Genomic DNA, 13402 nt, shown 5'->3' with positions numbered 1-13402 from the left:
CATGGCCCACAGTGCTTAATATGTTTACCATCTGGCTCTTCACAGAAAAATTTTACCAGCCCCTGGTCTAAAGTAACAATAGATTAAAACTGTCTCAGGGGAGTGCTCACAACGTCTGCCTCAGGGGCATCATCTGCCCTTTTCTTTGCAGTGCTTGTTGTTCCGTATGAGGGAGAGGGAGAAAGAGGGCAACAGCCTTTTCCTTAGTATCTTCCTGTCTGAGGATTAGAGAAATTACTTAGTCCCATTTAGCAGGAGCTTAGTACTGTTTCTTTTTCCCCTTTCTTCTGTTCAGGTTACATGTTCTCTCGCATTGAAGAAGAGCATTTGTGGGAGTGCAAACAGCTGGGCGCTTACTCACCAATCGTCCTCTTGAACACCCTCCTTTTCTTCAATACCAAATACTTTCAACTAAAGAATGTTACTGAGCACTTGAAGCTTTCCTTTGCCCATGTGATGAGACGGACCAGGACTCTGAAGTACAGTACCAAGATGACGTATCTGAGGTTCTTCCCACCTTCACAAAAGCAGGAGACAGAACCAGGTGTGTGGTGGAGTTTTTAAGTTTTCTTTCTTTCATTCTTTTTTTTAAATTGAAGCATAGTTGATGTACAATATTATGTTAGTTTCAGGTGTGCAACATAGAGACTTGACATTTAAATACATTATGAAATGATCACCATGATAAGTCTAGTAACTGCCTGTCTCCGTACAGAGTTACTCCAATATTATTGGCCATATTCCTTATGCTGTATGTTACCTCCTGTGCCTTATCTTATAACTGGAAGTTCGTTCCTCTTAATCCCCTTCACCTGTTTTGCCCATCCCCCACCCCTCTTCCCTCTGGCAACCACCAATTTGTTCTCTGTAGCTGTGAGTCTATTTCTGTTTTGTATGTTCATTTGTTTTATTTTTTATATTCTACATATAGGTGAAATCAGATGGTATTTTTCTTTTTCTCACTGACTTATTTCACTTAGCATAACACCCTTTATGTTGTCACAAATGGCAAGATTTCATTCTTTTTTATAGCTGAGTGAATTAAACCATTCTGTTGATGGACACTTCCATATTTTGGCTATTATCAATAATGCTGCAGTGGACATAGGGGTGTATAAATATCTTTTTGAATTAGTGTTTTTGTTTTCTTCGGGTAAAAAATACCAGTAAGTGGAATTGCTGGATCATATGGTAGTTCTATGTTTAATTTTTGAGGAACCTCCATACTGTTTTTTCAAAATGGCTGCACCAGTTTACATTCCCACCAACAGTGCATGAGTGTTCCCCTTTTTACACATCGTTGCCAACACTTGATATCTCTTGTCCCTTTCATGATAGTCATTCTGACAAGTGTGAGGCGTTATCTCGTTGTGGTTTTGACTTGCATTTCCCTGATGATTAGTGATGTGGAGCACCTTTCCGTGTTTCTGTTGGCAATCTGTATGTCCCTTTGGGAATGGCTATTCAGATCCTCTGCCCATTTTTTAATTGCATTTTTTGTTTGTTTTTTGGATATTGAGTTCTCTTGAGTTCTTTATACATTTTGGATATTAACCCCTTTCCAGATATATAATTTGCAAATATCCTCTCCCATTCAGTAGGTTGCCTTTTCATTTTGTTAAGGGTTTCCTTTGCTATGCAAAATCTTCTTAGTTTGATGTGGTCCCATTTGTTTATTTTTGCTTTGGTTGTCTTTACCTGAGGAGACAGATCCAAAAAAATATTATTAAAACCGATGTCAAAGTTTCCTGCCTGTGTTTTCTTCTAGGACTTTTATGGTTTCAGTTCTTAACGTTTAAGTCTTTAATCCATTTTGAGTTTAATTTTGTATATGATGTGAAAAAAGTGGTCCAGTTTCATTCTTTTCCATGTAGCTGTCCACTTTTCCCAACGCCATTTACTGAAGAGTCTGTCCTTTCCCCATTGTATATTCTTGCTTCCTTTGTCATACGTTAATTGGCCATATAAGCATGGGTTTATGTCTGGGCAAGCTATTCTGTTCCATTGATCTGTGTGTTTGTGCCACTGTCATACTGTTTTGATTACTATGGCTTTGTGGTATGCAGTTGACCCTTAAACAATACGTAGGTTGGGCCACCAACCCTACTCACAGTCCAAAATCCACATATAATTTTACAGTCAGCCCTCCTTATCCACAGTTTCACATCTGCAGATTCAAACAGCCGTGATTGTATAGTACCATAGTATCTAATTATTGAAAAAAAATCCATGTATAAGTGGATCCACGTTGTTCAAACTTGTGTTGTTTAAGGGTCAACTGTTGTTTGAAGTCAGGGAGTGTGAACCTCCAGCTTTGTTCTTCTTACTCAAGATAGCTTTGGCTATTTGGGGTCTTTTGTGGTTCCCTATAAATTTTAGGAGTATCTGCTCTATTTTTGTGAAAAATGCCACTGGTATTTTGATAGCATTGCATTGAATCTGTAAGTTATTTTGGGATGGACATTTTAACACTATTAATTCTTTCAGTCCATGAGCATGGTGTATCTTTCCATTTATTTGTGTTGTCTTTGATTTCTTTCATCAGTGTCTTACAGTTTTTAGAGTACAGGTCTTTCACCTCTTTGGTTAAATTTATTCCTAGGTATTTTATTGTTTTTGATGCAATTGTAAATGGAATTGTTTTCTTAATTTCTCTTTCTGATAGATGGTCATGAGTGTATAGAAATGCAAAAGATTTCTGCATGTTTTGTATCCTGTAAAATGTACTTACTGAATTTATTTATTCTGATCGTTCTTTGGTAGTGTCTTTAGAATATTCTGTATACAGTATCATGTCATCTGAAGATGGTGGTGGTTTTACTTCATCCTTTCCAGTTTGGATTTTTAAAATTTCCTCTTCTTATCTGGTTGCCATGGCTAGGACTTCTAATACCATGTTAAATGAAAGTGGCAAGAGTGGGCATCCTTGTCTTATTCCCAATCTTAGAGGAAATAGTTTCAGCTTTTCACCATTGAGTATGATGTTAGCTGTGAGTTTGTCATACATGACATTTATTATGTTGTGGTATATTCCCTCTGTAGCCACTTTGTTGAGAGTTTTTATCAGAAATGGATGTTGAATTTTTTCAAAAGCTTTTTCTGCATCTATTGAGATGATCTTGTGCTTTGTATCCTTCATTTTCTTAATGTGGTATATCATGTTGATTTGTGAATATTGATCCATCCTTGCATCCCTGGGATAAATCCCACTTGCTCATGGTATACGATCCTTTTAATGTATTGTTGAATTCAGTTTGCTGATATCTTGTTGAGGATTTTTGCATTTGTGTTTATCAGCGATATTGGCCTGTAATTTTATTTCTTTGGTGTCTTTGTCTGGTTTTGGTATCATGCTGGCCTTGTAGAATGAGTTTGGAAGAGTTCCTTTCTCTTCTATGTTTTGGAATAGCTTGAGACAGATAGATATTAACTCTTCTTTAAATGTTTGGTAGAATTCATCTGTAAAGCCATCTGGTTCCAGACTTTTGTTTGTTGGGAGTTTTATGATTACTGATTCAGTTTCATTATTGGTAATTGGTCTGTTCATGTTTTCTGTTTCTTGCCTGATTTAGTCTTGAAAGATAGTATGTTTCTAGGAATTTATCCATTTCCTCTCGGTTGTCCAGTCTGTTGGCGTATAGTTGTTCATAGTAATCTCTTACGATCTGTTGTATTTCTGTGGTGTCAATTGTAACTTCTGTTTCATTTTTCATTTTATTTATTTGGGCCCTCTCTTTTTTTTTCTTGATGAATCTGGCTAAAGGTTTGTCAATTTTGTTCATCTTTTCAAAGGACAGGCTCTTTTCTATTGTTTTTTAGTCTCTGTTTCATTTATTTTCATTTTGATCTTTATCATTTCCTTCCTTCTGCTAATTTCGGGTTTTGGTTGTTCTTTTTCTAGTTCCTTTAGGTGTAAGGTTAGATTATTTGAGATTTTTCTTGTTTCCTAAGGTAGACCAATATTGCTATAAATTTCTCTCTTAGAACTGTTTTTGCTGCATCCCATAGATTTTGTCTCAAAGTATGTTTTGATTTCCTCTTTGATTTCTTCAGTGATCCATTGGTTGTTTAGTAGCATGTTATTTAGACTCCACATATTTGTTTTTGCCAGTGGTTTTCTTTTAATTGATTTCTAGCCTGGTACCCTTGTGGTTAGGAAAGGTGCTTAATATGATTTCAGTTTTCTTAAACTTATTGAGATTTGTTTTGTAGCCTAACATGTGATCTATCCTGGAGAATGTTCCATGTGTACTTGAAAAGAATGTTATACTATTTTGGGGTGGAATGTACTATTTATTAAGTCCATCTGGTCAAATGTGTCATTTAAGGCCAATGTTTCCTTATTTATTTTGTGTTTGGATGATCTGTTCATTGATGTAAGTGGAGTGTTAAAGTCCCCTACTGTTAGTGTGTTACTGTCACTTTCTCCTTTTATGTCTCTTAATATTTGCTTTATATATTTAGGTGCTCCTGTGTAGGATGCATACATATATACAAGTGTTTCTTCTTATTGTTGGACTGATCCCTTTATCATTATGCAGTGTCCTTCTTTGTCTCTTTGTTTTAAAGTCTGTTTCGTCTGATATGAGTATTGCCACCCCAGCTGTCTTTTCATTTCCATTTGCATGGAATATCTTTTTCTATCCCCCTTGCTTTCAGTCTGTGTGTTTTCTTTAGATCTGAAGTGAGTCTCTGGTAGGCAGCATATATATGGATCTTATTTTGGTATCCAGTCAGCCACCCTGTGTCTTTAGATTGCAGCATTTAGTCTATTTACATGTAAAGTAATTACTGATAGGTACATACTTATTACCATTTTGTTCATTGTTTTCTGGTTGGTTGTATTGTTCTTGTCTGTTTCTTTTTCTCTTGCTCTATTCCCTTGCGATTTAATGGCTTTTTAGTGTTATGTTTGTATTCTTATTTATTTTTCATGTGTATATCTATTTTTTTTTTTTTGCGGTACACGGGCCTCTCACTGTTGTGGCCTCTCCCGTTGCGGAGCACAGGCTCCGGACGCGTAGGCTCAGTGGCCATGGCCCATGGGCCCAGCCGCTCTGTGGCATGTGGGATCTTCCCGGACCGGGGCACGAACCCGCGTTCCCTGCATCGGCAGGCGGACTCTCAGCCACTGTGCCACCAGGGAAGCCCTCGTATGTATATCTATTATTGGGTTTTGGTTTGTGGTTATCATAAGGCTGTTACATAACAACTTATGTATATAGCAGTCTATTTTAAGTTGATGGTTGCCTAAGTTTGAGTGCATTCTAAAAGTACTACATTTTTACTCCCCCCCCTCACCTTTTATGTTTATTTGACATACTTTACTTTTTAAAAATTTTGTATATTCTTTAATAATTATAGATTATATGATCTTACTACTTTTTTAATCTTCATACTAGGTACATAGGTGGTTGATTCACTACCTTTACTATATGTTTGCCTTTACATTGAGATTTTTTTTCTTCCATAATTTTCATATTTCTAGTTATGGCCTTTTCTTATGTTTAAAGAAGTCCCTTGAATGTTTATTGTAAGGTCAGTTTAGTAATGATAAACTCTTTTAGTTTCTGCTTCTCTGGGAAACTTTATTTCTCCTTTAATTCTGAATGATAATCTTGACAGATAGAGTAGTCTTGGTTGTAAATTTTTTCCTTTCAGTATTTTGAACATCTCATGCCATTCCCTTCTGGCCTGTCAAGTTTCTGCTGAAAAGCCAGCTGATTGTCTTATGCAGGCTCCCCTATATGTAACTAGTTGTTTTTCTCTTGCTGCTTTAAATATTCTCTCTCTATCTTTAACTTTTGACATTTTAATTATAATGTGTCTTGGTGTGGGTTTCTTTGGGTTCATCTTGTTTGGGACTCTCTGTTTCCTGAAATTGGATGACTTCTCCAGGTTAGTCAAGTTTTCAGTCATTTTTTCTTCAAATAAGTTTTCTGTTTCTTTTTCTCTCCTCCTTCTGGAGTCCTCATAATGCAAATGTTAGTATGCTTGATGTTGTCCCCAGAGGTAAGCTATCCTCAGTTTTTTTTCCTTTTGCTGTTACAGTGGGGTGATTTCTACCACTCTTTCTTCCAGGTCACTGATCCATTCTTCTGCTTCATCTAATCTGCTACTGATTCCCTCTAGTGGATTTTTCATTTCAGTCATTGTATTCTTTATCTCTGATTGGTTCTTTTTTATTTTCTTTATCTCTTCATTGAAGGTCTCACAGTGGTCCTCCATTCTTCTCCTGAATTCGGTTAGTATCTTTATGACCATTATTTTGAACTCTTTATCTGGTAGATTGTCTATCTTTGTTTTGTTTAGTTCTTTTTTTTTTTTTTTTGAGTATTTTGTCTTGTTCTTTCCTTTGGAACAATTCCTTTGTCTCCTCAGTTTTCCTAGCTCTCTGTGTTTGTTTCTATATACTGGATAGATCAGCTACATCTCCCATTCTTAAAAGCATGGTTTTATGTAAAAGGTATCCTATGAGGCCCAGCAGCACAAGGCTGCATGTACCCTCCTGTTGTGGCTGGGCCATGATGGCTGTGGGTGTGCTAGTGTGCAGGGCTGGCCCCTGGCACAGCTGGCTATAATGCCCAGCTGTGACTTGCAGGTACTCTGGTGTGCGGGGCCATCTCCTAGGGTGGGAGCTGCTTTTGGAGGGGCTCCAGTACCAGCTGAGGGAGCCTGCTGGGAGTGGCAGGATGGTGGGATGCTTTGGGCTCTAGTGCTCGCTGAAGCCACCTGCTGAGTATGATAGTGTATGGAGTTGCTTTGGAGGAGTGTCAACTGGGGTGGATCTACAGGTGAACCTGGGGTGAGATGTGGAGAGTCATAAATGGTGCCTACCAGCACTGTACCAGCTAGGTGTAGAAGGTGAACAAAAAATCCTGGTGTTGCCCAGTGGCTACATAACCAGAGAAAATTACAAAAGATCCCTGACTCTCCTGCACACACCATAAAATCAGTCAATGAATCTCCTTTACGTATGACCCAGGTATTTTTCAAACCACTTCCTCTGCAACGGGACTTGGAGCAAGATAGTTTTTGCATGTGCCCTTTAGAGTGGAGTTTCATTTTCTTACAGCTCTCTGGACCTAAGTCCCACTGGTTTTCAAAGCCAGTTGTTATGGGGGTTTGTCTTTCTGGTGATGGTTCCCCCGAGGCTGGGGAGCTCAGTGGGGTTTGCACCCTTTGCTCCTCAGGAGGACCTCTACAGTTTTGATCTCCTCCCTGCTTGTGGATCCCTGTGCCAGAGGTATGGGTCCTGGCCAGATACCATCTCCACCCCTCCTACCCATCTTAGTGAGGATTTTTTTTTCATCCTTAGTTGTGGAAAATCTTTTCTGCCAGTCTTCAGGTCTTTCTCAGGGATAGTTCCTCTATGTGTAGTTGTAATTTTGGTGTGTTCATGGAAGGAGATGAGCCCAGGATCTTCCTACTCTGCCATCTTGTCCCCCTCTTGTAAGATTGCTATTTGAAGTCAATTTATTAATATTCAAATAGACACATTACAGAAGAGTAATTGCAAATTCTAGACATGGAAGAGTATAGCTTTAACATTTAAATGCTTTTCTTTATTGTCAGGGCCAGGTTAAAGGCTCAACTCAAAATTAGAGGAATCACTTCTATTGGTTTTTTTTTTTTTTCCTTGCTGTGCTGCATGGCTTGTAGGATCTTAGTTCCCAGACCAGGTATTGAACCTGTGCCCCCTGCAGTGGAAGCACAGAGTCTTAACCATTGGACCACCAGGGAAGTCCTGTTTTATTGGCTTTTAAATTAGAAATTCTGATTTAATTGGTCTATAGCCCAGATAATCTGCATTTTAAAACTTCGCAGGGAATTTAAATATAAAGCCAAGGTTGGGAATCACTGATTTAGAGGCAACTGATAGGTCAATTCCTAGTTAAAAGGAACTTGCTTAACTTTTACATCTACTGTTTCTAAAACTTTTTTTTTTTTTTTTACCAGAGTGCTCCGTCTTAGTTAACGTTGTCAAAATATGAAGGAACTTAAACCTGACCTAGAGTATACTGCCTTCATACACAGTAGAATAATATCAGCAGTGACTGTTTTATTAGAAGGTTTATGGTCTTGCATTCCAAAAACAGCCTATTAAGTAATAGTTTGTTTTTAATGTTTAAAAAATTAATGTTGTTATTATGGAACTAGAAATTACATTTATTAATTTTGAAGAAAATTGTAAGTTCTAAAATTCCCCAAATGAAGCTGTTACTTCCTTGGGAAAAGAGTGGAGTATATGTTTTCAATGTGAGAATTTTAAATTACTGAAACTAAAATCTGTAAAGAATAATTGTGATGTTCATCATTGTGTTAACTTTTTTCTCAGTTGCTCCTTTACTTTATAAAATACTAAGATTATCTTGCTTTTTCACCATGTATCCATGTCCTCTTTCCTTTATTGTGTTTATATATAGCCCACTTTATGCTCTTAATTGATATTAATTCAGGGAGGCAGAGGCAAGGAGGCAACATTTCTCTGTTTTCTGATTAGGTGCTTTACCAGATTGGTAATAAATTTAGCTTCTTTTTCTGGATGAGCAGCTAGCAAATTATTTAGGTAGTCTCTAAATGGAAAACTGGATGACTTTTGTTTAAGTCATAACTAATACAGGAGGCTGGGGAAAGTTCTGGATCAGTTGTTAAAAGTATCTATAAGAAAAAAACAAGAAAACCTTTTTCCTCAGGTTTTCAGATCCACCTAATACTCTCTTGAAAATTCAATGGAGAAAGTGGGAAAGAAACAGCCTACCTTCCATGTCTTCACTGTTGTGGCCTCTCCCGTTGTGGAGCACAGGCTCTGGACGCACAGGCTCAGTGGCCACGGCTCATGGGCCCAGCCGCTCTGCGGCATGTGGGATCTTCCCGGACCAGGGCACAAACCCGTGTTCCCTGCATCAGTAGGCGGACTCTCAACCACTGTGCCACCAGGGAAGCTCCCCCCCACCCCCACTTTTTTTTTTTTTAAGATTTTTTTTTTGATGTGGACCTTTTTTTTTTTTTGATGTGGACCATTTTTAAAGTCTTTATTGAATTTGATACAATATTGCTTCTGTTTTATGTTTTGGTGGGGTTTTTGGCCACAAGGCACGTGGGATCTTAGCTCCTCAACCAGGGATCGAACGCGCACCACCTGCATTGGAACGCGCGGAGTCTTAACTACTGGACCGCCAGGGAAGTCTCACCCCGGCTTCTTTCTGATAATCCTTGGCCTCTGCAAAATTCTGTTGGTGAAAAAGGGTTTGCTCTTTCCTTATCAAATGGTCAACTTACTGAGAATTTCTTTTCCCAGCAAAGATTTCATTTCTCATAATACTATGCAAATGAAAGAAACTTAAACAAATGCCCAGTGGACACGGGTGCCCCACAGGAGAAATATTTTCAGAGAAAGAGATCAACTTCTGTCTTGATCTCTACTATAGAAGAACATATGGAACCCTTTTTTCTCTTTATTTTGCTGTGGCTTAACAACCCTATGCCTAATAAAATCTCTTAAATTCAGGCTCAGAATTGAGACGTACTCTCAAGCATCAATGCTTTTTGTCATGCTGCCTCCACTTTGGTGAGAAGGGAAACATAAATTTTACAGGACAGGGACTTTGTTTGATTAACCCAGCACTAATCTGGTGCCTCCATAGGTCTTCAATAAATGTTGAACGAGTGAGTAAGTGAAAGGAAGGGAGAGGGAGTGACTAGAAGCAAAGCTCATTGGGTGTCTTAAGACTCGAAGAAAGACTTTTCTAATACTTTGATTATAATTTCCTGTCTCAAGATAAACTAACTGTTGGCAAGAGGAAACGAAGCGAAGATGATGAGGTTCCAATGGGTGTGGAGATGGCAGAAAATACTGACAACCCACTAAGATGCCCAGTCCGACTTTATGAGTTTTACCTGTCCAAATGGTAAGTGATTTTCCTCTGAACTAGATAAAACACACTGCAAAAAATAGTTAAAATACTATAGATTTCAGAAATGTAGCTGGTCTGTAACTCTAAACAAGGATTTACTTACAATTTTATGTTTTCCCCATTCTCATATCTGCCTGGATTTTGAACCAAGAAACAAATTGCTTCACCTTTGTAAATTTTTTTCCCAAAAATCTCTTGAAAAGCAAGAATCACTGCCATTGTTTGATCTTTACAAGTGTTACTCAACTTTATGTGATATCTAAACTGCTGTGAATTTATTACTTATATAGAAAAGAAGGGGAAAAGTTGTAGTACTAACTCTATAAATAGGAAAGCAATTTATTTTTAAAGAATTGAAATTTTTTGAGTGGTGTTTTTTTTACAGAAACTTTATGACTTTAAAGAGTTGTAAGATCCACACTAAAGCATTTTTTTCTCAAAGAAATATAATCACTGGGTTTGTTCTTTGATAATGTGTATTGAGTGCTCTTGGGATTCATTCCAGGATATTGGGCACTGAGGATATGTGGTTCTCAGCCATAGTGTCACATGTGAATTGAATTTTTTGTTACTCCTGGTAATGTTTTAAGTACTAAAGTCTGAAAGATTGACACTTTGTCATCTGTTAACATTATACTCACTTTCAATCCAGTGTGATTCTTGAGTCTGGGAGAAAAAATACAGAGTCACAGGTTGCTCCTGGAGCATAAATGCCTATAAACTTATTTATATCTGTGGGTGCATTGTTTATTAGTCACAGTATGGAAAAGTTGAGAGCCGTTATATTTAAAGAGTAGTTACATATTTCCTATACTCTCTGATCCCAATTTTCTTTCTTTTTCTTTTTTTTTTCCTGTGGATAGTTCTGAAAGTGTGAAGCAGAGGAATGATGTGTTTTACCTTCAACCTGAGCGCTCCTGTGTTCCAAATAGCCCCATGTGGTACTCCACGTTTCCAATAGACCCTGGGACCCTGGACACCATGTTAACACGTATTCTCATGGTGAGGGAGGTACATGAAGAACTTGCCAAAGCCAAATCAGAAGACTCTGATGTTGAATTATCAGATTAAAGTGGAAGTGGGGTTCCTATTTTCATACACGTTGGTATGCACCAAACTGTGAATGCATCCAGCTTTGGAAAACGATCTATAAGTCCAAGTCCTCTTGACTTGATTATAAGATAATGGAAAACAGACGACTCGTGAACCACAGTGTGGATGTACAAATGAAAATTGAAGGAAAGAATATGAACTGAGAAATGTTGTTCTTTGGCAGTGATATAGTTCTTAGACATCTTCAGAATGACTAACCAATTTCTCTGAGTGGTGCATAATCTTATTTTGTTTGGGAATAACAAATTGTGGAATATTTTTAAGGAAAACTGTTGTATAAAACTCTACCATAGTAACCTTAGACCTTAGAGAGGTAGCTTTGGAGTGAAACCTTGGCTGCAGTAGGCTACTTGGGCAAGCCCTATGTAAAAGTCAGGGGAGAAATCAGTACGGAGCTAAGAGTGGCATCAGATGAGGACTGTGGGACCCAGACTTGAAGACCCAATAAAAATATTCAACTTTTTTTAAAAGGTAGAGAGTGAAGTGGTCTTGATTTTGATTTTCACTGCCAAGCCAATTCTGTGAAGGATAGAAGCCTCTGGTGCTTTTGCCATGGGGTCCCTCAAATCAGAGGAAAAGGCCTCACTGCTGTTCATGCAGTAATGTGTCCCTTTCACTTTCTGGGTCTAGCCTTCTCAGCTGTGGGTCTGGATGTGGGTAAATTAAGTTCAAGGGGCTGAAACTCTGCAAAATGATTATGCACACAGAAAATCTGTGGAGCCCATTAGACCCCAAGTGTCTTGAAATGTTTGCAGAAAACCCACTAAAATGCCCACTTCTCTGGGTGTCAGCCTTTATTGCTGCTGTCTCACAGCATGAGCTGTGGTACACAGAAATGGGGGTTCTCCTTTTGTTTCCATTTTATCCCCAAATGGCAGCTTTTATCCCACTGTTTTATCTTCCTGTTTCCCAGATAGTTCCTATCATTTTGTCTTTTGCACCAGTTTCTGGAGGCCCTTGTCATTTCACAAAGAGTCTCTCTCCTTACTGTGGCAAGCCTGTGGGTGATTCCACAAAGACACAGTGTTACTTAGCTATCAGAATTATGGTAGAAGAGGTCCTAGTATATTCCTATATAAAGCATTTGGAAGATGAGCTTGTTGCCCAAAGAAACTTGAAAATAGGATTTTGGGGTTAGGATACAAAGACACTGACTGTCTTTCATATCCACGAGCAGGTCTTCTTATGGCATTATTCCAGACTCTAGCTGTTTTAGTAGTTCTATGAGGATTGCAAGTCCTGGGTGTGTTTGGCATATGGATCCTTCTTCTTCATCTCCATTCTGTTTCTTCCCCACAAAATTTTGAATCAAAGCATTTATGATATTGGCCAATCACGGAATTTCGTTAGCTGAGGTTAATTTGACCCTTTAATAGAAATGAGAGAAGTCTAAAAAGCCTCCTAGAAACTTTAACCTTGAAAGACTTTACAGTATGTCCCATTTTTCAGATGGGGGTGACAGGTTGTTTTTTTTGGTTTTTTTCAATAAATAAACTCTTTAACTACAATAAAAATTTAAAAGTAGGCCTTTTGACATTGTGTACTTACGGTTCTGTCCCTCTGCCTGTAACAAATTTTGTTTTTGTTACCAAGAACTATGTGAAAGAAGTAAATCTGCCCCAGTCTGTATGATTAATTCCATCTGTGTTTGTCATTTCTGACTGGAAAACTTCTTACTTCCAGACCTTGTTTGATATGGAGGAAAAACAGTTGGATTGTCTGATAAGTCTGCCAATAAACTATCCAGAAACATCAGGTGTAATAGTCCCCACTATACAAATTTTATGGTTTATATAAACACTAATATTTCCCCTTCTGTAGAAAAACAAATATATGGCATAGTAGATAAACTATTGTAAAACACTAGAGAGAAAAAAAAATCTGTATCTTTTAATTGAGAACAGCCAATATCCAGGTAAATGGCTGTACCAGGATGTCAATTGCATGTTAGTCCACACAGTTGTCCAGATCCTGAATTAATTCGTAAAAGAAAATATTAATTATTGGTCATTCCTCATAAGCATAGCCATTGATATGTATGTCTGGTTATTTGCTTTTTAAAATTTTATTAAAATTATGTTAAATTACATTTTTCCCCCCCAGGGGAGAAAAAATATCAAATAAGAGAAAACATTAAATTATCCATTCTGTTCTTTTTTGTTTTTTAAACACTTGGGTTTTCACCTTGCAGAAACCACAGAAATATTCCCTTAGAATAAAACAGTATATTTGTATTTGATGGGTGAATTATTCCTTTTTGTTATGTCTTGAAAGAATTTTAAATATTTTTTCCTGTTTGACCCTATTGGTATGACCCAACAGATGGCATATTACAAAGAAAGAGAGCATTTTTCAGAAAATTGTTTGATTTT

At 37.7% G+C, this 13402-nt stretch overlaps 1 protein-coding gene across 7 annotated transcripts in view; it reads left to right on the top strand.

Moving 5' to 3' along the window:
- ZMYM4 (zinc finger MYM-type containing 4) overlaps positions 1-12928 on the top strand; it is a 175142-nt gene extending 162214 nt beyond the window's left edge. For all 7 annotated transcript variants that reach the window (XM_029228133.1, XM_029228131.1, XM_029228134.1 and 4 more), the window contains 3 exons: positions 296-544; positions 9782-9911; positions 10781-12928. In XM_029228133.1, coding sequence (XP_029083966.1) covers positions 296-544; positions 9782-9911; positions 10781-10988 — 587 coding nt within the window. In that variant the 3' untranslated portion in view covers positions 10989-12928. The remainder of the gene's footprint in view (positions 1-295; positions 545-9781; positions 9912-10780) is intronic.
- The last annotated feature ends 474 nt before the right edge of the window (positions 12929-13402 follow it).

Source organism: Monodon monoceros, unplaced genomic scaffold, assembly GCF_005190385.1.
Source record: "Monodon monoceros isolate NGI ecotype Baffin Bay Population unplaced genomic scaffold, NGI_Narwhal_1 Super_Scaffold_18, whole genome shotgun sequence".
NCBI classification, from domain to species: domain Eukaryota; kingdom Metazoa; phylum Chordata; class Mammalia; order Artiodactyla; family Monodontidae; genus Monodon; species Monodon monoceros.
The sequence above is the reverse complement of the archived record's forward strand: the minus strand, read 5'-3'. Positions and strand labels throughout refer to the sequence as shown.